The 21877-nt window shown below is 37.7% G+C and overlaps 1 protein-coding gene across 4 annotated transcripts in view; it reads left to right on the top strand.

The window, feature by feature from the left end:
• Nucleotides 1–21877, top strand: part of MYLK3 (myosin light chain kinase 3) — an 81311-nt gene that overhangs the window by 47835 nt on the left and 11599 nt on the right. For 3 of the 4 annotated variants that reach the window (XM_012553791.3, XM_031954414.1, XM_031954413.1), the window contains exons 4-8: nucleotides 4123–4631; nucleotides 7139–7244; nucleotides 8059–8152; nucleotides 11556–11665; nucleotides 14797–14938. In XM_012553791.3, coding sequence (XP_012409245.1) covers nucleotides 4123–4631; nucleotides 7139–7244; nucleotides 8059–8152; nucleotides 11556–11665; nucleotides 14797–14938 — 961 coding nt within the window. The remainder of the gene's footprint in view (nucleotides 1–4122; nucleotides 4632–7138; nucleotides 7245–8058; nucleotides 8153–11555; nucleotides 11666–14796; nucleotides 14939–21877) is intronic. The other variant, XM_031954412.1, reaches the window with a different exon arrangement.

Here is a 21877-nt window from a genome sequence, read left to right as displayed (position 1 = left end):
CATTTAACATGTTAGTTATCCCTCCTGACTGTGTATTGTCTGCAAATTTAACAAATACCTATAACTGTACAATCATTTATCCCATATCTCTCTATTTTGTCCAGAAGGTTAGATATTTTTTGGATATTTTTTTTTAGATATTTTGTTGGAATATAAACACAATATATTTATAGCATTCCCCTCACCTATTATAATAAACCTTTCAAAAAAGGAAATAAAGTTAACCCATCATTACCTTCTCTTTATTAAACCATGCTGCCTTTAAGTGATCACTGCCTCTCTTTCTTTTAAAAGTTATATTCAATTTTCTTTTATTTTCAGTTCCAGATTTTCTCCCTCCTCTATTTTTCTTCTTTAATTCTGTTCCTCATTTTTTTTTTTTTTTAATGTTTGTATGTATCTCTTGTTTCTTATCCCTCCGGCCTCCCGTTTTGCTTTTATTCTGCTATCTTGCCTTCCTATTACTTAATCTACCTACCCTCTAATAATCCCTCCCTTATCCTCTCTCCCCAACCTTTCCCTTTGCCCTCTCGTTTCTCTTTTTATAGCCTTCCAAGTTTATGTTATTCCCTCTTTATCCCATTCCCATTGACTTACCTATCCTTCTATTCTCCCTCTTATCCTTTCCTCATTCTCTTATTTCTTTATAAATTCAGAAGACTTTTATTCCCCTCTAAAAGTATATGTTGTTCTTTTTTTAACTCAGATGGAAAGACTTAATTTTCCCCCACTAGAGATGATGCTTGCTTGCTCTTGGTTTGAGATAGAATTACTTATCATTTTTAAGAATTTATTTCTATTTTTCTAGTGTTTTTAATAGGAATGGGTGTTGTATTTTGTCAAATACTTTTTCTCTATCTGTTGAAATAATCATGTAAATTTTTTTTGATTATTGTAGTGGTCAATCATACTTGTAGTTTTTCTAAGTTTAAACCAACCCTACATTTTTCATATAAATCCTTCCTGATCATAGACTATAAACTTTGTGATATATTGCTGTAATCTTGTTAGAATTTTATGTAAATTTTTTGCATTAATATTCATTAGCAAAATTAGTCTATAGTTTTCTTTTTGTGTTTTGTTTTTCCCTAGTTTAGGTATTAAGGCCATATTTGTGTCATAGAAGGAATTTTGTAATGCCCACAAGCCATGTCTTTAAAATGTGTTCTAAATTTTTTCCAAGAATAGAAGTCAATTTTATCAGTCTAGAATTGTCAGATATTGCTTCCTCGTTCTATAAAATTAGGTCAATGTTTGCCCTTCCCAATCCTATGGTACCTTTATTATTCTCTGATGCAATCTAAAACTTACCACCAGGTGCTTGGTAGTCACATCTGCCAGTTCAGTAGTAGTTTATTTAGACTTCATTTAGATGATTGGATTTGAATCCCAACTCATTAAGTCATTTAACCTTTTTGGATCTTATTTCCTCCATCTGCAAAATGAGAAACTTGAATTAAATTATTTCTGAATTCCCCTCTAGCACTAAATCCTATGATCTTGTGGCCTTGGGTATAGAAAGGAGTAGGAGGAGGAGAGAAAAGACAGACTTCACAATTTGGTCTCAGATTGGCTGTTGGGGGCATTTGACCTGCTGGGCAACTTCCCCTTTTCAAAGACCAAGCCCCAGTAATCTGAAATTAAACCATCCTTGGGATTTAATTCACTCCTCTGTGGAGGATCAAATGTCTTTGTTTGCTTTGGCAATTGGCAAAGTCAGGGCTCTTCATTTATCTGTCATTGTTCAGAGGGGAAAGGAAACATGAGACTCCCTGAAGTCAGGAAAGCCAGTTGAATTCCTGGCCAACAACTGCTGCTGGGAGACCCACCTCACTCAAAGCCCTGAGTCTGGGTCATGGACTGAATTTTCAAGGATAAAAGCTGAGAGTCAGTGAGGAGATGAGATGGAATTACTGTAATGAGCCTTCCAGGAATCCAAGGGCAATGTATAGAACCTGGGAAAAAGTAACAGCAATTTAAGGATTAGAGGCGAACTGGAGCCTAAGAAAGTGTGGTCTTGGCGTCATACTGAGTGATGAGATGCTCTGGACTGATTTTCAAGGAAATCAGACACCAAGACATAGTTCTTTAATGAGAAGGCTCTGTGTGTGTAGTAGGGAGGAGTTTTAAGATGAAGATGAATGGTGTTCAAAAGGATTGGGGAAGTGAGTTAAAAGTGAAGAGAGAATAAAAGGGTCCTTGGGCCTGAAGTCTCTGTATTTCTCCAACAGCTTAGGGCAGGAGTAAGCTCAGTTAATAGCTAGCATTTATATAACACTATAAAGTTTGCAAGGAGTTTTGCAAATAGTGTCTCAGTTTATCCTCACAATAATCTTGGAAAGTAGGTGCCTATTGCCATTTTATAGATGAGCAAACTGAGGCGGACAGAAGCTAAGAGTCTTGCCCAAAAGGCTAGTAAACATCTGAGGGTGATTTGAATGGAAGCCTTCCTGTCTCAAGGTCTAGTCCTCTGTCCACTGTGCCCACTTAGCTCACTCTCAGTTTTCTCATCTATAAAATGGGACATTACTTTTTGACCCTTTCTACCAATTTTTCAGCATTGTAAGGACAAAAGGTGACATCTGTAATGAGAGTTAGTGTATAAGATTATATCTTTGCTGTTAGGATCATTGAGGGCAAATAGTTGTAAGCCTTCTGAAGGGTGGCTGAGAGGACCTTAGAATACAAAAGTATTTGGGTTTAGCATGTCTATTACTTCCCTATCCTCTATATCAAAAGGACATGGGAAGGATATCCCTATCCCTTTGATCCCGACAAGAACAATGTAATTTTTTTTTTTTTTTTACATTTTCCCCATTTTCCAGTTGAGGCAAATGAAGTCCATCAATTGGAAGTGACTTGCTCCAGATCACATAGCAAGTTAGTAGAATAAGGCTTAGAATCTTTTCTTGACTAAAAACGCAGCATGCATTTTCACTGAACTGTGCTGTTTTTTAAATCTCATGTTCACATATTATTGTGCGTGGTCTTCAACAGAAGATCTCTATAGATCCGGGCACAGGCAGAAAGGAACCAAACATACTGATGTATCCAGGAGAGACAAGGGCAACAGCCTGGTAATAATCCAGAGCCCTGTTTACACCCACACACCAGGACTTTCTCCTCTGAAAAAGAAATCAGGAATTGCTTACAGAGTTGCTGCCAGGTTTCAAGGTCACCCTGAGGAGGAAGATAATGTGGCAAGAGAGGGAACTGACTGTACTGGGAGCAGGTGACCCTAAGTATGAAATCCACAGGCTGGCAGGGAACCTGAGGGCATCTGGGCTACCCCTTGAGTTCATGCTGGGCTAAATCAATTGTCTTTTCAACCAGTGCAGAATCTCTGAATTGGAAAAATAATCATGTGGACCAGGATTCCCTCTAGCCTGATGTGATCAGTAATCATAGACTATCCTAGAATCACAGACATGGAAGGAACCATAAAATCATAGGAACTGGAAGAGAACTTAAAGCTCACTGGTGAATCCCCTCTCATTTTACAGATGAGGAAACTGAGACCCAGAATACCCGGGGTGTACACACCTAAGTGGCAGAGCTGAAATTTAAACCCGTTGTTCTTTCTATTTGACAGCCTTAAAGAAAGTCAAATTCAGTCCCCTCATTTGACAGAGAAAAACACTAAGACCCAAAGAGCAGAAAGTTACAAGGCTGGGAATTCAGCAAGAAGGCAGCTGAGCTGGGGCTTGAAACTGGATCCCCTGGCTCTAAATCGAGTGCTCTTTCTTTCCATCACACCACACTTAACGAATACTTTATTATCCTAACATTTTTATATATTTGACCTCTCATTAACATGTGACATCAGATACCATGGGAGGAAGAGGAGAGGGTGGTCTCCTGGTCCACTACACCCATACATCACATTTGTATAGGATGTTATGGTCACGGGGCACTTCCACATCAAGTATCTCATGTGAGTTCCCCCACAAAAGTCCTGTTAGATAGGCTAGATACAGATTATTGTTTCCATGTTAGAAATGAGAAAACCAAGAATCAAAGTGGTTAAAGCTGTTAACACATGGGAGAAATAGTGATAAAGGCTCCCTGTGGGAGTGGATGTAGAGAGATTTTTGTGTCCAATGAGAATTCTCTTCTCTGTAGATTTTCCATCCATGTTCAAGAGACAGATACACCCGGGGAGATGCTGGTGAGCCGCACGGGAGGTCGCTCCTCAGAAATGGCCCCTGGACCCAAATCCTCAGCATCAACACCCTCTGACGGGGGAGGAAGTCCAAGTGGACAGGATGTATGGGTGCCCCTCTGCTCTTTCCAGCCCTCCAGAACTGATTCCACTGTTACTGGCCTTGAAGGGAAGTCTTCAGAGACAGGACAGAGTGAACACAACCCACAAGGCAAGAAGAGGGGAAGCTTCCTCCTTGGGACTAATGACAAGAAAGCAGAGGATAAATCTGAGTCGGAAGCTGGATTGGTAATGGGGAACACCACTGGCCAGGAGGATAGGAAAGAGGCCACTGTAAATTCAGCTGAGCAAGAGAAAAGCCCAGGAAATGGAGCCCAGGAGCCTGAAAATGTGGCAACAACTGTAGAAGGGGAAACTATGGCTGCAGGAACGAGTAAGCACTGTGAGAAGGCAGGTGGTCTGGTGCTGGGTAAGTGACTCCTTTTGTGGTCACTTTAGATGGCTCTGTGTAGGGCTCTCTTTCTACCAAGGCAGCCCAAAATCAAAGTAGATTTCCCTTCCCTTCCCTGCTTTTCCCTGCATTGCTCTTCCCTTCCCTGCCCTTCCCTTACCTTCCTTGTCCTTCCCTGCCCTGCCCTGCCCTTCCTTTCTCTTTCTTTTTCTTGCCTTTTCAACTTCTCTTCCCTTCCCTTCCCTTCCATTTCTTTAGAAAAGTCCCAACCTATCCAGTACAAATCCTACTTCAACTCCAACATAGGCCCTGACATATAGTCAGCACTTAATCAATGTTTGATTGACTGGTTGTTGACATCACAAATTCTGTCTCTTCTTGGGAAGACTATACTTTGAAACATTGAGTTACAAATCCTGAGACCCTTAACTAGGACTCAGACCCTGAACTTCCCACCCAAAGCATTTAGGACTCTACCACATAAATAAAATAATATGCTTTGTTAGGAATGAGATTGACTTGTCAATATGACCCTTAAAAGCAGAAATTGCATTATAGATTCTAGGGAAGATTTAAGTTGTAGTGGAAAAGAGTTTAGAGCAGCCCCACATAATTTGACATGAGAGAGAGACCTCAAAATATTCCAATAAAAGCAATATCTTCCATTGATTTACTACAATGCCCTACATTCTTACCATTATACTTCCTCCTTTGAATTAAGCATTGAAGACTTTTTTTTAAAAAAGCAAATATTGCTTGGAGGAGGAAAGGGACACATTATTTCACTGGACTATGTGCTACTTAGCAATATCAGCACATGTGATAAAAAAGAAAAAACTTTAAACCGATATCAACATAACTCAATTCCCAAATTAGCCAATTGTCACCTCACTATTGAGGAAGTAGGATGCAAAACTTGGATGGCTTTGTACTTATCCCATGCTTACATTTAAAAAACAACAACAATCAATCAACCTCTAGAAAAAGAGAAACTTAATGAACATGAAATTCTATTTAAGTGTTTTCAACCTTTTTTATCATTATATATATTTTAAAATAATTTTATAACAGTAACTCCTATTAATATAGAATAAATCTTTTATAAATATTTATTGTTTATATATATTATATAATATATATATATAAAATATATATATTATATAATATATATAAAATGTATATTTTCCATTTGATCTTCATAATAACTGCATGCTGTTATTAGCTTCAAAATACAAATGAACATGCTAAAGCCTCAAAAAAGAGATTTGCCTGGTGTGCCACAGTTATTCAATGGCAGAGTTAAAATTTGAATCCAGGTCTTCCAGCTTCAAGTCCAGTGATTTTCCTATCATTCCACACTGGGCACAGATGACCTCATGTTCTACTTTCTTCACTTGGCCCTTTTTATATATTCATTTCTATGTATCGATGTACTCTATGATTATTACCAGTGACGACTGTCACTTCTGCAGGACATTGTGACCACATTCCAGTCTGTTCAGAGAGGACTGAATGTACTAGGACCTTAGAGAGCCTCACTCAGAATCCCGGCTTCTGCACTGACTTAGCTTTGTAAAGCAAGGACTTTCCCTTCCCATAACTTTAGTTTTCTCATCTACAAAACAGAGACATTTGTTCTACTTACTCCCAGAACATTGGTGTGAGAAGCCAATAAGAAAAGTTGTAGGAAAGAACTAATGCTTTGGGAATGGAAGTTTTTATTATTATTTAATGGATCCATGATTTCATTAACATAGGGAGCTCCTGGTGGCAAAACTCACTTTACCAGGGCAGGTTGCTACCTGCTCTGCAGTCTTCGAAGAGTTCCTTTGGTGCACTTAGGAGTTAAGTGACCTCTGTCATACAAGCCAGCATATGGTGAGGCAAGATTTGAAACTAGTTCTTTATTTTAAGGTTTACTCTCTTTTTTCTATATAAAATTTTATTCATAACTTTTGTTCCATGTTGCCTTATTTTCCCACTCTGTCTCTCCCTATCTTTGAGAGCCATTCTTTATAAAGAATTTTTTTTTAAAATACAGGAAAAGAGAAAAAAAATTTAAAAAAGCAATTAATACATTGAAAGAAATCTGACAATATATGCAATATTCCATGCCTGTGGATCCCTTGCTTTTGCAAAGGAGTAGAGGGTGTTATCTTAGAAAATAATTTTCTAAGTTAAGGTTAACTCTCTATCCCTGAGCTCCTAGCTTCTTAAACTTGGTTCACAACCTCATGTGGGGGTCTTGTAACTGAATATGAGAGTGTTGCAAAATTATGATTTATTATCAGTAAATGTTTGATTTATATGCCTATTTTATAGATCTATATATCTGGGGCCATGTAAAAATTTCTCAGGCAAAAGGGGGTTGCAGGGTTAAGAAGCCCTGCCCTAGACTATGCTGCTCTCATTATTGTAAACAATGCCCAAACCAAGGTGATTATGAGACTGCTGAGAGCTGTCTGCTCCCTGCCAAGTCTTCTTGAGTGATGAAGATAGGGGATGTTTGCCTGTGTTCCCTTTAGATGACAGCTCGGCTCCCCCAGCCCCTTTTGAACACCGGATAGTGAGTGTCAAGGAAGTACCGATCACCACAGGCTACACAGTGTGCCAGCATGAAGTCTTAGGCGGGTAGGTAGACTTCTGTTTTAATGGGTAGGGAGGTGGTTGGCATGGGGACTGGTGCTAGGATACCTGGAGAACTGAAATGGGGAGCAGAGATGATTGCTGGTGTTTCTTCACCAACCTAACTCCAGGCAGGACACAGCTTAATGGATTGTGGGTAATTTAAGACCATGAGACTGGATGCAAAGTCCCAAGTATCATTGCATTAAGAATTAGAAGGGACTTTAAAGAGCATATATTCTTTCATTTTATAGAGAAAGAAAGTGATACCCAGGGTGAAGAAATTTGCTTTATATATATATATATATATATATATATATATATATATATATACACACACACATGTATCTATCTATAGATATATATATGCAATATAATGTATATATATATATATAACAATATAACAGAAGTCAAATATATATGTATATATAGACTCAGTTCTAGGGACACTGGACTAAAGGTCCCTAGGGGTCATGGGTTGAAAGTCATCTTTCTTTTATTAAGTAGCAATGATCTTGAACAAGACAGTAACTCCATGGAGACTTCAGTTTCTCTCACTCTAAAATGAGGGGGTGGGATTAGATCTTTTCAAAGGTCTCTTCCAGCACTTGCTTCTACACCCAATGATCTTTTGATGGTGGAGAGCCTGACTCCTTATGTTTATATCATCATTTGGATTCTCAGGTTTCTGTTCCCCAGTGGCCCAAGCTACCATTCACATGGATGACTAAGGTTTGGGATTACTTTGGCTCTGAGGGCGGGGATGATGGATGTCTCTACTCTGAGGGCTCTCAGTCTTTTGTGCTTGGTATCTCCTCAGGGGAAGATTTGGTCAAGTCCACAAGTGCACTGAGAAGTCCACTGGTCTCTCTCTGGCAGCCAAGATCATCAAAGTAAAAAATGACAAGGACCGGGTAAGGAGCCAGCTCTAAACTAAGCCCTCCCCACCTCCAGCAGCGCTGGGATTCACCTGCAGGCCCTCCGACTCCAAATCCAGATCTTTCTGTCATGGCCTCTTGATACAAGTTCCTCTGTTTAATATTTAGGGCCTTTTACATCGGCCTCCTGCCTACCTTTCCCAGTTTATGTACATTTGTCCCTGTCACGCCTGTTGTAAGCCAGCCAAACTGGATTTCTTTCCATTCTCAAATGTGGTACATCTGCCTCCTATTGAGTATATCATAGTGGGGATTCCTTTGGTGGGTGGGTTGGCTGCTGAGGTACCTTCTAATTCTCGAATTCTGCGATTCTGTAAATGTACATGTTGGGAAGGATAGTGAATGAACTGTAAGAGAGGGTCCCAAAAGATCTTGGCACATTAGAACAAACATTGAGCTGGATCTGATAAGATGAAATTTATCAGGAAAATTAAATTTAATTTTTAAAATTAAATTTAAACCTAATTAAAACATACAATCAAAAATATAGCAAATATTTGTATTGTGCTTACTATATATGTGCTAAGCAGTATACAACATATTTTTCAATTATTATCTTGTTTGATCCTCATAATAACTCTGGGAAGTCTGTGCTATTATTATCCCCATTTACAGAAGAGGCAGTTGAGGCAGACACAGGTAAGACATGACTTGTCCATGATCTCACAGCTATTAATTATCTGGAAGATTTGAGTTTAGGGGTAACTAACTGGAATTCTTGCTCTGTGCACTATGGTACCACCTAGTGGCTGTTCAAGGAACATAGAACTTAGTATTTTATTTAGCAAAAAGAAGCAAATGAATTAAAAAATAAACAAAAACTTTATTCCATATTCAGAAACAGTTGGAAGGCCTGCTACCCATAGTTATGTTTTAATAGCATAAATTTAAAGTATTACCCAGAGATTTAAAAAATCAACTTTCCAAGTATAAGATGGTGGTAGAATGGATAAAATTCCTCTTAAAAGATATAAAATTATTGACTCAGTAAGAATCTACAGGGTGACACGATTGCCAAAAAAGCAAATGCAATCTCAGCATTTGAAGACCGAATTCATCTCCTGTCTAGATTTTTACTAGTTGTGTGACCTTGGGCAAGCGAGCGAGTCACTTAACCTCTGTGTGCCTCAGTTTCCTCATAATAGATAGCATCTACCTTGCAGGGTTATTGACAAGACCCAATGAAATATTTGTAAAGTGTCTTGCAAACTTTAGGGTAGTCGATAAATTTTAATTGTTGTTATTGTTACTGTGCTATGCTCTGATCCCATTTGAAATGTTCTGTTCAGTTTTGGGGGCTGCTTTAAAGACATTGATAATCTAGGGGGTGTCCAGAGGATAGAATGGTGAAGGGTCTTACTGTCACATCATAATTTTTTTTTTAATTTAATAGCCTTTTATTTACAGGTTATATGTATGGGTAACTTTACAGCATTAACAATTGCCAAACCTCTTGTTCCAATTTTTCACCTCTTACCCCCCACCTCTTACTCCCCCAGATGGCAGGATGACCAGTAGATGCTAAATATATTAAAATATAAATTAGATACACAATAAGTATGCATGATCAAACCGTTATTTTGCTGTACAAAAAGAATTGGACTCTGAAATATTGTACAATTAGCTTGTGAAGGAAATCAAAAATGCAGGTGGGCATAAATATAGGGATTGGGAATTCAATGTAATGGTTTTTAGTCATCTCCCAGAGTTCTTTCTCTGGGCGTAGCTGGTTCAGTTCATTACTGCTCCATTGGAAATGATTTGGTTGATCTCATTGCTGAGGATGGCCAGGTCCATCAGAACTGGTCATCATGTAGTATTGTTGTTGAAGTATATAATGATCTTCTGGTCCTGCTCATTTCACTCAGCATCAGTTCGTGTAAGTCTCTCCAGGCCTTTCTGAAATCATCCTGTTGGTCATTTCTTACAGAAAGATAATATTCCATAATATTCATATACCACAATTTATTCAGCCATTCTCCAACTGATGGGTATCCACTCAGTTTCCAGTTTCTAGCCACTACAAAAAGGGCTGCCACAAACATTCGTGCACACACAGGTCCCTTTCCCTTCTTTATAATCTCTTTGGGATATAAGCCCAGTAGTAACACTGCTGGATCAAAGGGTATGCACAGTTTGATAACTTTTTGAGCATAGTTCCAAACTACTCCCCAAAATGGTTGGATTCGTTCACAGCTCCACCAACAATGCATCAGTGTCCCAGTTTTCCCGCATCCCCTCCAACAATCATCATTATTTTTTTCCTGTCATCTTAGCCAATCTGACAGGTGTGTCACATCATAATTAGACCAACTGAAGTGACTTGGGAGCTCTGGCCCAGAACAATAGTGTCAAACTCAGAGGGGAAAGGGAGCTACTGAACCATATATAAGGGTCCCTGTGAGCTGCAAATTGACTCGTGTTTATATGTTTATATTAACTATACTTTATCATATTTTTATTTCTTTTATTAAACATTTCCCTATTTCACTTCCATCTGGTTTTGGCAATGTTTTGACACCTCTGATCTAAAGAATAGAAGATGTTTGGGGCCATCAGAGCTATTTTGAAGTATTTGAGGGACTTTCTTGTCTAAGAGCTCCCATGTCTGAGATGGATCAGACTTATTCCACTTGGTTTCAGAGGGTGGAACTAGCAGTGATATATGGCAGGCACATAGAGGCAGATTTTGGTGCCAGGTGAAGAAAATTTCCCAATAATTAGAGCTTTTTGAAAAGTGGAGTGGGGACTCTGTCCATTGTATGCTTCTATATATTGGAGGTCTTCAAGTAAAGGCAATATAATGCTTTGTCTGTCAGCCAGTGAGCATTTATTGGGGAAATGCTATGTACCAGGCACTATGTTAAGAACTAGGGATCCAAAGAAAGGCAATCCTTTTCTCAAAACCTCCCCTCCAACCCCCAAGAAATCAGTCTCTCTTCTTACGGGACTCCTGGTCTATTTGGAGCAGACAAACGTACAAAGAGCTCTGTACCAACACGATAGATACAGGATACATTGGAAGTAGTTTCAGAGGGAAGGCCTAGCGTTAAAGGGAAAGGTTTCTGGAAGAAGGTGGGATTTTGGTCATCGTTGTCCTTTGTCCTCAAAGAGACCCAAAATGACATTGCTATGTTGGGGTCAAGACATAGTGGGTCCATCTGTGGCTGGTCAGACCAATATGAGGTCAGAAGACTTTATCACAGGTCAGAAACAAAGAATCCTTTGAACATGGACTAGATAGAGGAGAAAGATGGTCTAGAACAAGAAGAGGAAAGCAGGAGGAGTATGTGTGTGTGTGTGGAAATGAGGGTTTCCAACCACTGGTTTCCTCTTATCATCTCTAACCCCATATTCCTAAAAATGCCTCTCTTCCCAGGAGGAAGTAAAGAATGAAATCAACATCATGAACCAGCTCAGTCATGTGAATCTGATTCAGCTCTATGATGCCTTTGAGAGCAAAAACAGTTTTACTCTGGTCATGGAATAGTGAGTATAATCCCAAGGGAGGAAGTGGGATGATGGGCAGAAGCTCAGGGATAACATTGTGCTCTCACGGGCACAGCCAGCATTTGCAAAGAACTCCCCCTTTATTGCCTAGAATTAATTAGTCCTCAGGAGTATGGTCTGGAGTGAAGGTGTCAAATATGGGCATACCACAGCAACACTCCCAAGTGCTGCCTGAACCCAATTAACATACAATTGGAAAATATTTGACAAAATAAGCAAAAATACAATAAAACATAGATATGTTGATATGTGGTTTTCTTTTTTTTAATTAAAAATTTTTATTTTCAAAATATATGCATAGAATAATTTTCAACATTCACCTTTGCAAAACCTTGTGTTCCAAACTTTTCTCACTCCCTTCCCTCACCCTTTCCCCTAGAAGGCAAGTAATCCAATATATGTTAAACATGTGCAATTCTTCTATATTTTCACAAATATCATGTTGTACAAGAAAAACCAGCTCAAAAAGGAAACAAATGAGAAAGAAAAGAAAATGCAAGCAAACAACAATAAAAAGAGTGAAAATACTATGTTGTGATCCACACTCAGTTCCCACAGATATGTATTTTTCTAAGTCAATGTGTATCCAGGGGGCCTCTGCTTCTATTTGATTTTGATCCAAATGGTCTGGAGGAAGGTTGATGGATTTCAAGGTAGAGGCAAAGGTCCAGATTCCTGGTGTTCCACTTACTCTCTGTGTGAGCTTCCCTTTTCTGTCCCTCCTTTCCCTTGTCTGTAAAGTGAAAGGGTTAGACTATGAAGGCGGAACAAAATGCTGTGAGATGTGAGGAAGGTTGGGATGGTAACAAAATACCAAACAGAAGGAGGCATTTAAACTGTATCAACTGAAGGATGGTTAGTATTTTAATAGGTAGAAAGAAGGGTTATTCTGGGTATAAAAAAGAATAAACAAAGGCATGGAAGAAATCATGGGACATAATTAGGAAAATGATGAGTAGTTCAATTTTGCTAGTGCAGAGGGATTATACCATACTACTAGTAGGAGATAGATTTGGAAAGATAAGTTGGAGTTGTATCATGGAAAGCCTTGGATTCCAGGATCAGGGACATGGGTTTTATTTTAGAGGCAGTCAAAAGCCATTGAAGATTTTGATCCCAGGAGTGGCATATCCAAGGCTATGATTTAAGAAGGCCCTTGATTTTTCTTTTGCTCTGTGCTAAATGAGGCAGCTAGGTGGCTCAGAGGATAGAGCACAGGTTTTAGAGTCAAGAAGACTGGAGTTCAAATTCACTCTCAGATCTGTGTGACTCCAGGAAATTAACTTAACTCTGTCTGCCTCAGTTTCCTCATCTGTCAAATGAGCTGGAGAAGGAAATGGAAAATCACTTCAGTGTTTTTGCTAAGAAAACCCCATGGACAGCATTGTCTATGCTAGGGTCTAAAGCAGTGGTTCTCAAACTTTTGTTTTCAGTATCTTTATCCTATTAAAAATTATTGAGGAGCTCTCCAAAGCGTTTTTGTTTATCTGGGTTATATTTATAGACATTTACCATATTGGAAATAAAAACTATTTTTGAATTTGTAGACCTTCTAAAAGGGTTTCAGAGATCCCCAGGATTCTCTAGACCATACTTTGAGAACCACTGGTCTAAAGAGTCACAAAAAGTCAGATTGAATGAAGGAATGGCAACAATTTTTTATGTGATCTAGGGCAAGTTTTCCTTCATCTCCATTCCCTCAGCTTCCCAGTTTCTATAATCAAAATTTGGTAAATGGAATAATTGTTCAAGCAGAACTAGATTAGAAATTTGTTATTAAATAAGATTCTAGATGATTTATGATTTCCAGGGCCAGAAAGGACAGAGCCATAATCAACATGTCTTGATAGCAGAAAAATTCTTTAATGGTTGTTGAAGATTTTTTTTTCCATTTCTAATTTTCATTTTGCCTACAATGAGCAGAATGAATACATCTGAGTTTCTTCTCTTCTCCCTTTTCACCAGAAAATAGTAAGCAGAGGCAGAAGCAAGAGTAAATACCCTGGTGATTGTTACAAACTTTTGAATAATAGAGATTAAAACCTAGGAGTTATGAGGGAGGAGTGAAGGGCTGCTATTTAGTTCATTGGATTCAAAGCTGCAAAAGACCTTAGAAGTCACTTAGTTCAAACCCTTTGTTTCTTTTTAAAAACATTTAAAATTACATCTTGTTTTTATAATAATTTCATTACTAATAGATCTCACCCCCATTTCTTAGTGAAGAGTCATACTTTGCAACAAAGAATCAATTAATAAACATTTATTAAACATCTACTGTGTACCTTGCACTGTGCTAAGTGCACATAAAAGAGGCAAAAAGACAGTCCCTAAACCTCAAAGAATTTACAATCTCCAACAAATGTAAAAAAAAATAAAAAAACAAAGAGAGAGAGAGAAAAAAATAAAACTGTTCCAGGAAAACCAACCAATATATCAGTTGAATCTGGCAGTATACGTAATAATCTTCATCCAGAATCTCCCATCTTTGCAAAGAAGGAAGGTGAACTTTCTCAACTCTTTTCCAAGCTCAAACTTCTTGGTTATGATAAGTATATACGCTTTATTTTTATTTGTTCTTTCTATTTATATGATTTTAGTTATTAGGTATATTGCATATTTTTGTTCCATTTACTATCAGTCTTCTGCCTCTTTGAATTCTTCATATTAAAAGTAATCTATTACTGTCATGTATGCCCATTTTTAAAAACCATTCCTCAATTGGTAATCATTTGTTTTGTTCTCAGTCTTTTGCTATCATGCAAAAAATTGTTGCTATCATTATTTTGGTGTGTATGGGACTTTTCTTTCTGTTTTTGCTTCTTGGCAATTTTCTCATTTCATAATGGAGGAAATAGGGTGATGACTTGCTCAAAGTCACATAGATAGATTTAAACCCTGATCAAATACACTTAGCACAATGCCTAGCACATACTAAGCACTTAATAATTCTTTCTTTTCCCCTACACAGTCTTTTGACCTCCAAATACAGCACTTTCTCAGGCACTAAAATCACATTGTTATTAGATCTCTTGCTATAAGTAAAAAGACAGGGATGATCACAATAGAATCTTCTTGGAAATTTACTGACATCTTCTGGCTTGAACCTGCAGTGTTGATGGTGGTGAGCTATTTGACCGAATCACAGATGAAAAATACCACCTGACAGAGTTAGATGCTGTCCTATTCACCAAACAGATCTGTGAGGGCCTCCACTACTTGCACCAGCATTACATTCTGCACTTGGACCTTAAGGTAAGAATGGATCCTAGAACCACAGGCTGTTGGAACTGGATGACTCCAGCAATTATCCTAGAATATCCATGCTGGGGCCATTTACTCCAATCCCTTCTTTTTACTTGGACGACACTGAGAGGATAAATAAATTGCCCAAATTTCTATAGCTAACTGACGTCAAGTCATGGGCTAGAACACACATCTCCCAATCCTTCATTTTCTCTAATACACTTCAGTTGTTTGGAACTTAGTCTCGCTACTTTGGTAGAAGAAAACTCTTTACACTATTTTAGGCACAAGTCAGCCTTTTATTAATTTAAATAAAACAAATTCTAAACATTTCTGCTTTGGGAAAGATCCCAAGTAGGCAGTTACTCAATACAGCTATTAATCTTTCTCGGAGTTTTAATTGATGATATCCTCAAACAAAAGATAAAATATCATAGTTAAGATTGAGCAAGAGTTCAGAGTTTAAGTAATAGTTCAGTTAATGGTCTGTTTCATTAATCTGAACAACAGTCACTTAAAATGTCTTGGAATCCTAGAGAATCATTCCCTAAACCAGTCAATCTGATCAAAGGTGACTATAGTCGAGGACTTTACCTAGACTAAAATATCAGTATCATAGTTCTAAGCTTCTTAATCCATTTTTAGGACCTTAGAATTTGTTCTAAACCTTACAATATCCTTACACAAAAGTGGTAGGCTATTGAAAAAAGAAAAAAAGGATTTAGTAAAAGGCATTGTTTCCTTAAAAGTTTAACAGATGTCAAATTTATATCTTTCTTCCAGGATTGGCCAAGTGTACTCTCCTTATAGAAAGAATGATATCTCAAGATTTTGACAGATTTGTTTTAGTTTTCTTTATGAGCCAAATAAACTAGTAATAAAATAATAATAGCAATTAGCTTTCATATACCTCTTTAAGGTTTGCAAAGCACTTAACATATATTATCTTACTTAATCCTCATGAAAACTCCATGAAGTAGTGCTCTAATTATCCTCATTACATAGATAAGGAGGTTGAAGAAGACTAGAAGAGGTTGAAAAACTTGCCCAGCATCACACCAACCTGCATTTAAATACATATTATTATGCAGTCATGTCCAACTTCTCATGACACTCTTTGGGATCTCCTTGGCAGAGATACTGGATAATTTTGCCTTTTTTACAGCTGAGGATATTGAGGTAGATGGAGTTAAGTGACTTGTCCAGGTTCACACAGCTAGTTAGTGTCTGGAGCCAAATCTGAACCCACAGAGATGAATCTTCCTGATTCCAGGCCCTGTATCCTATTCACTGCATACCATAAAATCTATAAATATAAGTCAACAACAAGAACGAATATAGATCCCTGGGGCAGGATTTGAACTCAGGTTTTCCTGATCCCCAGTACAGCTCTGAATTAGGAAACTTGTTAATCATCACAATAAATAATAATAGTTAGCCTTTATATAGCACTTACTATGTACCAAGCACTGTACTGAGCACTTGATAATTATTTCATTTTATCTGAATAACAATCCTGGAGGTGGGTACTATATTATCCCTATTTTACAGATGATTAAATGACTTGCCTAAAGTCATCCAGCTAATTAACTGTCTGAGCCTACATTTGAACTTAATTCTTCTGGACTTCAGGTCCAGACCTTTATTCACTGTGCTTCCCAGTTGTCCTATTTCTTATTTCCAGTCTAGCCAGATTTCATGTCATAATCTTCCCTCTGAGATAGGATTTAGGAGTTCAACTAATTCCCACATAACTAGTAATATTTTTAGTTATGGACCATAGTTCACTTGGCTGACTGATTCCCATAGAATAAAAAAAATTTTTTTTTGCTTATTGGGAGGGATAGAGAGAGATTTGTGAGCAGTAGTATATGCATGGTCTTAGCCATGGACAAACATAAATTCTTCTACAACAACTTATCTGAACTGAGAAGGTAATTCTTTTTTTTTCCTGAGGCAATTGGGGTGAAGTGACTTGCTCAGGGTCACACAGCTAGAATGTTTTAAATGTCTGAGATCAGATTTGAGCTTAGGTCCTCCTGACTTCAGGGCTAGTATGAGAATGTAATTCTTTTTTTTTTTTTTTTTTTTTTCCAATTCTCAAATAAGCAACACCTTTATTATTTAGGGTTTGTTTTGGTCTTTGAGGTATTAATCTTTGATGATTTTCTCTTCCCTTCCCTCCTTTTTTTAATAGCTTTTTATTTGCAAGTTATATGCATGAGTAGTTTTACAGCATTAATAATTGCCAAACCTTTTGTTCCAATTTTTCTCCTTCTTCCCCCCACCCCCTCCCCTAAATGGCAGGATGACCAATACATGTTAAATAAATTAAAGTATAAATTAAATAGAAAATAAATATACATAACCAAACCGTTATTTTGCTGTACAAAAAGAATTGGACTCTGAAATATTGTACAATTAGCCTGTGAAGGAAATAAAAAATGCAGGCAGGCAAAAATATAGGGATTGGGAATTCAATATAATGGTTTTTAGTCATCTCCCAGAGTTCTTTCGCTGGGTGTAGCTGGTTCAGTTCATTACTGCTCCATTGGAACTGATTTGGTTGATCTCATTGCTGAGGATGACCAGGTCCATCAGAATTGATCATCACATAGTATTGTTGTTTAAGTATATAATGATCTTTTGGCCCTGCTTGTTTCACTCAGCATCAGTTCGTGTAAGTCTCTCCAGGCCTTTCTGAAATCATCCTGTTGGTCATTTCTTACCAAACAATAATATTCCATAATATTTATATACTACAATTTATTCAGCCATTCTCTAATTGATGGGCATCCATTCAGTTTCCAGTTTCTGGCCACTACAAAGAGAGCTGCCACATACGAGAATGTAATTCTTAACAGTAGCCCTAAAAAGACAAGGACTCAAGCAATCCTAAAAATAAGAGGAAATCAGATGACCTTTTTGGAGGGAAGAAGAAGGGAAAGAGGAAGCAGTGGAGAGAAGGAGAGAGAGGGGGAACACTGTACCTTCATCCACCAGAAAGGGAGGGAACAGAGCTATTGATTGTCACTGTGTCTACCAGGAAAAACCCAAGAGTGAATTCTCAGGAAAATCATAGTATCTTTAAGCTGAGTCAATTACTAAGGGACAGCTAAGAGCTATTACTTTTGTACTTTGAACAAATTACATATTCAATGTGAGCTTCAGTTTTTCTCATATATAAGAGAAAAAGGTTGGATAAGAGGGCCTTTAAAGTTATTTCTAGCTCTAAATCTGTGCACCTACTTCCAATCTAATCAGATTTCACATCTTTATCCTCCTTTTACTCAGCCCTATCCACACCTGCCACAGGTTGGGGGCAACATCCTATCTTCTGCACTCTTAGCTAAATGCCAGACTTGAAGACTAGTGGAGGTACACCCTTATCAAGGGGCTGACTAGCCAATACTGAGTCAACCTGTTATCAATCTTGTTAACAACAGGAGGCTATGAAACAGTCTTATTCACTTTTCTATTTATTTTGGTTAAAAGTGAATTGAGGAGGAGAAGGAAAAAGTTATTACACTCCCTGTTCTGACAGTAGATCTGTCAATAAAGTATTAGTTCATAATTAAGATATGATATAGAAGGTGAATAAAGTGGCCAGCCCTGAGTTCAAACTTGACTTTAGACACTTACCAGCTGTGTGACCCTAGGCAAGTCACTTAACTCTGTTTGCTTCATTTTCTTTATGTGTAAAATGTGGTAGAAAAGGAAACAGTAAACCACTCCAGTGTCTCTGCCAAGAAAACGCTACATGGGGTCAGGAAGTGTTGAAGACAACTGAAAACAACTGAATAATAGCAATAACAAGGAGGATGACTAAGGCTGTGTGGAGAGGAGGTGTTCTTAACCTGGCTTCTAGTCTGGGCCCTTGTTACTAATGAATAGTCTGCTATTTGTTTTTTAATTTTAATTTAAAAAAATTTTTTTGAATAAAACTTTTTATTTTCAAAATACAGGCAAAGATAATTTTCAACCTTCAGTCTTGCAAAACCTTGTTTCAAATTTTTCTCCCTCCCTTCCCTCACCCTCTCCCCTAGATAGCAAGTAATCCAATATATGTTAAACATATGCAATACTTCTATATACATTTTCACATTTATCATGCTGCACAAGAAAAATCAAATCAGAAAGAGGAAAAAATGAGAAAAAAAACAAAAAGTAAGTAAGCAAATAATAACAAAAAAGGTAAAAACAACAACAAAAAACCCCCACAAAAAACTATGTTATGATCCACATTCATTCCCGACAGTCCTCTCTCTGGGTGTAGATGGCTCTCTCCATCACAAGATCACTGGAACTGGCCTGAACCACCTCATTGTTGAAAAGAGTCACGTCCGTCAGAATTGATCATCATATAATCTTCTTGTTGTCGTGTACAATGATCTTCTGGTTCTGCTCATTTCACTCAGCATCAGTTCATGTAAGTCTCTCCAGACCTCTCTGAAATCATCCCGCTGATCATTTCTTATAGAACAATAATAATTTTGTTACATTTATATCCCATAACTTATTCAGCCATTCTCCAACTGATGAGCATCCACTCAGTTTCCAGTTTCTTGCCACTACAAAAAGGGCTGCCACAAACATTTCTGCACATGTGAGTCCTTTTCCTTCCTTTAAGATTTCTTTGTGATATGAACTCTTTGCAACACAGACGCAGTAATATCACTGCTGGGTCAAAGGGTCTGCATAGTTTGATAGCTCTTTGGGCAGAGTTCCAAAATGCTCTCCAGAATGGCTGGATCATGAGCAGTTTACTGTTTAATGGAGCAGTTAGTAGGTGGATCCCAGAGATGGTTAGAGTCCTGCTTTATTCAATGTTCAGAGTAATTCTGCTGAGAATGAGAGAGGGGACTGGAATTATACCCCTCCTGGAAGATAAAGGGAATATTTCTATCCCAAAGAGAGATGACTTCTTATGCTCATGTGCTAAACATACTAAGATGATTCCTAAAAAGTTTTAGTCCAGTCTGTTCCTCATTCCTAGATTCTCTGGCCCTACCCTGAGGAATCTTCAGATTCTCCAGATTCTAGAGATATCTGTGTCTTCCTGGCTCTAGTTTCCCAGATAATATTAGATTATCTTCTGGACAGAGAAAGGGAAGGGAAAGGAAGGGAATTAGCATTTATATAGTCCCTGCTATGTTCCAAACACTGTGCTAAGCACTTTGCAGATATTATCTCATTTTATCCTTGCAACAAATCTGAAAGATAAATGCTATCTTTAATATTTACACTTGAGGAACTGAGGCAGGCAGCTGGAATCACATAGCTAGTAAGTGTTTGAAGCCCTATTTGTACTCAGATGGGATCATAGAGAGTTGGGGACACCATTGGAATGGATGAATACTTTCTGACTCTCTCTGTGCATTATGCACCTAGATGCCCTTTAGGAGATAAAAGACTAGCTGGAAGTTCTTGAACCTTTATAGTGCAGGCTGCAAGAAATTTCAGCTTTAGAAAAGTTAAGCCTTTAAAATAGGTATAAATTTTCTAATACATTGTTGGTGGAGTTGTGAACTGATCCAACCATTCTGGAGAGCAATTAGAAATATACCCAAAAGGCTATCAAACTGTGCATATCCTTTGATCTAGCAGCGTTACTACTGGGCTTGTATTCCAAAGAGATCAAAAAAAGGGAAAAGGACCCGTATTCAAAAATTTTGTGCCCCTTTTTTGTTGTGGAACAACTTTTTTTTTTTTTTTTTTTTTTTAATTAAATAACTTTTATTAGAACCATCCAGGGTAATTTTTTTAAAATTATCCCTTGCACTCACTTCTTTCCGATTTTTCCCTCCTCCTCCACCCTCTCCCCAAGATGGCAAAAGGTCCTAACATTTAAATAGATTACAGTAGATCGGATCAATATATGTGTCAGAACTAACAGTTTCTTTTGCTCAGGGAAATTGGATTTGGGTATAAATAACCTGGGAAGAAAAAACAAAATGCAAGCAGTTTACATTCATTTCCTAGTTTCTTTCTTTGGTTACTTTTTCCATCCTTGATCAATTGAAACTAAGTTAGATCTTGTCTTTGTTGAAGAAATCCACTTCCATCAGAATACATCCTCATACACTATCATTGAGGTATATAATGATTTCCTGGTTCTGCTCATTTTGCTCAGCATCAGTTCATATAAGTCTCTCCAATCCTCTCTGTATTCATCCTGCTGGTCGTTTCTTATAGAACAATAATATTCCATAAATTCTATACACAATTTACCAACCATTCTCCGTTGTGGGCATCCATTCATTTTCCAGCTTCCCGGGTCCCTACAAACAGGGCTCCACAAACATTTTGGCACATTGGTCCTTTCCCTTTTTTAGTATCTTTGGGGTATGCCCAGTAGAACACTGTGGATCAAAGGGTTAACAGTTTATAACTTTTTGGGATAGTTCCAAATTTTGAATGGTGGATGTATTCACAACTACCAACAATTATCAGTATCCCTGTTTTCCCCTCCCCTCCAAATTCCAGTTATTTTCCCTGTCTTCACCAATCGCGGGTGTGTGTGGATTAGGTGTCTTTTTGTTTTTGATCAAAGTATTTGGAACCTTTTCATATGAGTAGTAATAGTTTTAATTTCATCATCGAAAATTGTCTGTTCATATCCTTTTGACCATTTATCAATTGGAGAATCAATTTCTTAAAATTAGAGTAAATTCTTATATTTTTAAATGAGTCCTTTATCAGAACCTTTGATGTAAAAATTTTTAGTTTTTGTTTCTTTAATCTTGTGTGGCAGCCCTTTTGTAGAGGCAAGAAATGAAACTGGGGATGCCACAATTGGAGAATGGCTGAATAAGTTATGGATAGGAATGTTATGGAATATTACTGTTCTATAAGAAATGAGCAGGAGGATGATTTCAGAAAGGTCTGAAGAGACTTACATGAACTGATGCTGAGTGAAATGAGCAGAAGCAGGAGATCATTATACAC

This window comes from Sarcophilus harrisii, chromosome 2 (assembly GCF_902635505.1).
Source record: "Sarcophilus harrisii chromosome 2, mSarHar1.11, whole genome shotgun sequence".
NCBI classification, from domain to species: domain Eukaryota; kingdom Metazoa; phylum Chordata; class Mammalia; order Dasyuromorphia; family Dasyuridae; genus Sarcophilus; species Sarcophilus harrisii.
Note: the sequence above shows the minus strand (reverse complement) of the source record. Positions and strands in the feature narration are given on the sequence as shown.